General features: G+C 58.4%; 1 protein-coding gene across 1 annotated transcript; it reads left to right on the plus strand.

Annotated features, from left to right (window-relative positions):
• The first annotated feature begins 361 nt into the window (after nucleotides 1-361).
• Nucleotides 362-2,792, plus strand: DNASE2 (deoxyribonuclease 2, lysosomal). Its single transcript, XM_069495134.1, has 6 exons — nucleotides 362-620; nucleotides 768-948; nucleotides 1,026-1,104; nucleotides 1,383-1,547; nucleotides 1,662-1,859; nucleotides 2,261-2,792. Exons 1-6 carry the CDS (start codon nucleotides 535-537, stop codon nucleotides 2,638-2,640), a joined length of 1,089 nt encoding a protein of 362 aa, XP_069351235.1. The 5' UTR covers nucleotides 362-534; the 3' UTR covers nucleotides 2,641-2,792.
• The last annotated feature ends 277 nt before the right edge of the window (nucleotides 2,793-3,069 follow it).

The following is a 3,069-nucleotide window of genomic DNA, read 5'->3' on the forward strand; positions in this document are numbered from 1 at the left end:
GAAAAGGAGGTTGGATCCGGAGCACAAGCTCCCTCCCCTTAAGAGAGCAAAAGTTGTAGGGGTGGAAAGGAAAACAATCCAAACTTGTGCCTGGTCTAGAAGCCAGGACGGGAGCGGGGTGGGACGGAAGAGCGTCGGCTGAGATTAGCCACAATGGGCAGGAGCGGAGGCGGGGCTCGGGGAGGTGCAATAGGAGGCGGGACGCGCGGGACCTCCAGGCCCGTCGTGGGCGTGGTCTGAGCAGAGCCGGGGGTGGAGCCTATCCGGGATCAAGTCTGCCGGATGCAGGAGGCGGCCTCCGGCCCACCCCGTCGGGGGCGGGGCCTGCAGGGAAGGAAGGCCCAGAAGAAAGCCCGGCTCCCAGAGGACCCATCTAGTGTCCGGGCGGAGTCTCGATCCTCGTGACCTCCCGAGGCCAAGTTCCCAGGCGAGTTTGGGGAAGTGAGAGCCACAAGGGGCCGCACCTGGCCCAGCGCGTGACCCAGCTCCCCACAGTCCCGACGCAGATTTCTCGATCCCAGCCACAGAGCTGCGATGAGCCCGCTGCTGCTGGCCGCGCTGCTGTGGGTCCCAGCCGAGGCCCTGACCTGCTATGGGGACTCGGGGCAGCCCGTGGACTGGTGAGTGCGCGAGCGCCGACCATCCCCCCGAGGTTAAGCGTGGGCGCCGAGCCAGGGGACACCCCTCGGGATGGCTTCGCTCCTAGGTGACGCCCGGGGATCCTTCTCTCCCTCTTCCTCCATCTCTGTGAACTGCCCGCCCTCCAGGTTCGTGGTGTACAAGCTGCCAATCAATAGCGGGTCCCGGGATGCGTCGCAGAGCGGGCTGAGGTACAAGTACATGGACCAGGACTCAGGGGGCTGGCGCGACGGCGCTGGGCTCATCAACAGCTCGGCGGGGGCGGTCGGCCGCAGCCTGCAGCCGCTGTACCGGAGCAACACCAGCCAGGTGAGAGGGCACCCGCTGACCCTGGGCTGGGACTCTGCGCCGGGAACTTCACGTTGCCTTTGCCCACCCCTTTGCAGATCGCCTTCCTTCTCTACAATGACCAGCCGCCTAAAGCCACCAGGGCTCGGGACATTTCCAGCCGTGGACACACGAAGGGTGAGATCTGAATTGGGGGCTGGGGGGTGGGGGATCTGGTTTCCCTACACATTTTCCCAAGCTAAGCCCTGACCTTTGCGGTGGGTGGGGTGTCCGCGCAATCAGACTCGGGGCTTCTGTTTCCTCATCTTAGCATTGCTCTGGACTAGTAGAATTTACCCTTGACACTGCCTGCACCGTCTCCAAGCCCCCCCTGCCGACTGTGTGTGTTCCAGGCTGCAGGTGAGCTTGCTGGGATGGCTTGAGCAGTCTCCATTGACTGTTCTCTTCCCATCTAGGTGTCTTGCTCATGGGCCAAGATGGGGGCTTGTGGCTGGTCCACAGTGTGCCACGCTTCCCTCCACCCCCCTCCCCTGCTGGATACAGATGGCCTTACAATGCCCGTATCAATGGGCAGACCCTGCTCTGTGTATCCTTTCCCCTTACCCAGTTCCTGAAGATTGGTGAGTAGAGGAAGAGCAGAGCGAGGGCTGCGGGTGAGGTGAGGCAGGACAATTCCCAGATTCCAAGGCAGAACCTGGAATGTTCTCACATCTCCTCCTCCCCTTGTCCTCCAGGCAAGCAGCTCACCTACACCTACCCCCTGGTCTATGACCACAAGCTGGAAGGGGTCTTCGCCCAGAAATTCCCTGACCTGGAGGACGTGATCAAGGGCCACCACATTCGCCACAAACCCTGGAACAGCAGTGTAACGCTCACATCACAGGCAGGGGCTACTTTCCAGAGCTTTGTCAAATCTGCACAATTTGGAGATGGTGAGCCCTGAGGCAGGGGGCAGGGAGAGCTCTTTCTCTGCAGAGGGGTGTCTGCTGTGTCCATGGTGGAAGACAAGCCAGAGATAGACTGATCTCTCTGGGAAACTTAATCACATGAGACGTAAACAGTCCCGGGTTTGAATATTGGTTTCTGGCTGTCTGATGTATGATTTAACCTAAGTCTCAATTTACTCATCTGAAAAGTGAGGATAACAATGCCTCCCTTAAAAAATTGTTGTGAATGCATATAAAGCATTTGGGAAGGGCTAGTAATGTTAATGTTGTCCTTCTTGGAGTTACTGAGAATTGACAACTGAGCTCAGGAATGAGAAAGACTGAGTTCAGAGTGGGGAAGTGCCCTAGCTATGATCCTGACCCTGACCCCGTTCCTTCCTCTGCAGACCTGTACTCCGGCTGGTTGGCGGCAGCCCTTGGCAACAACCTGCAGGTCCAATTCTGGCAAAACTCTCCAGGCATCCTGCCCTCCAACTGCTCAGGGACCTGGAAAGTTCTGGATGTGACCCAGACAGCGTTCCCTGGGCCAGCTGGGCCAACCTTCAGTGCCACAGAGGACCATTCCAAATGGTGTGTGGCCCCGGAAGGGCCCTGGGCCTGCGTGGGAGACATGAATAGGAACCATGGAGAGGAGCACCGGGGTGGGGGCATGCTGTGTGCCCAGCTGCCAGCTCTCTGGAAGGCCTTCCAGCCCCTGGTGAAGGCCTGGGAGCCTTGTAGGGATGAAAGCTGGGCCAGGAAGCACTGCAGAGCACATGAGAGCTAAGGCTCAGGAACCCATTTGGACTTGACTTTGAATCCCAGATCAGCCCCCTAATTGTATGACCTTAATTGTGTGCCTTAACCTGTGACTCTGCTCATCTGCAAAATGGGAAACATAACACGTGCCACTCAGGGTTGTTGAGGAGTAAAAGGAAATGGGCAGATGAAGCTGTTACCCTTTCTTCAGGTGGGTACCAGAACACAGAACAGCATCGCAGCACCTCTTCTAAGAGTTTGGGGGCAGCTGGTGAGTAGGTGAGACCGGAAGTGGCACCACTGGAAGTGGCACCACCGGAAGGGTCCATCCAAATCTACCTCCTCTCTCCACGGTAAACAGGACTGGAGTTCCAGCCCCCAACAAGCACCCAGTCTTGGGAGTGGGGACACATGATATCTCCACTTGCCCAGGGGAGAAGGGGTGACCCCAGAAAGC

Source organism: Eulemur rufifrons, chromosome 2 (assembly GCF_041146395.1).
Source record: "Eulemur rufifrons isolate Redbay chromosome 2, OSU_ERuf_1, whole genome shotgun sequence".
Classification (NCBI taxonomy): Eukaryota; Metazoa; Chordata; class Mammalia; order Primates; family Lemuridae; genus Eulemur; species Eulemur rufifrons.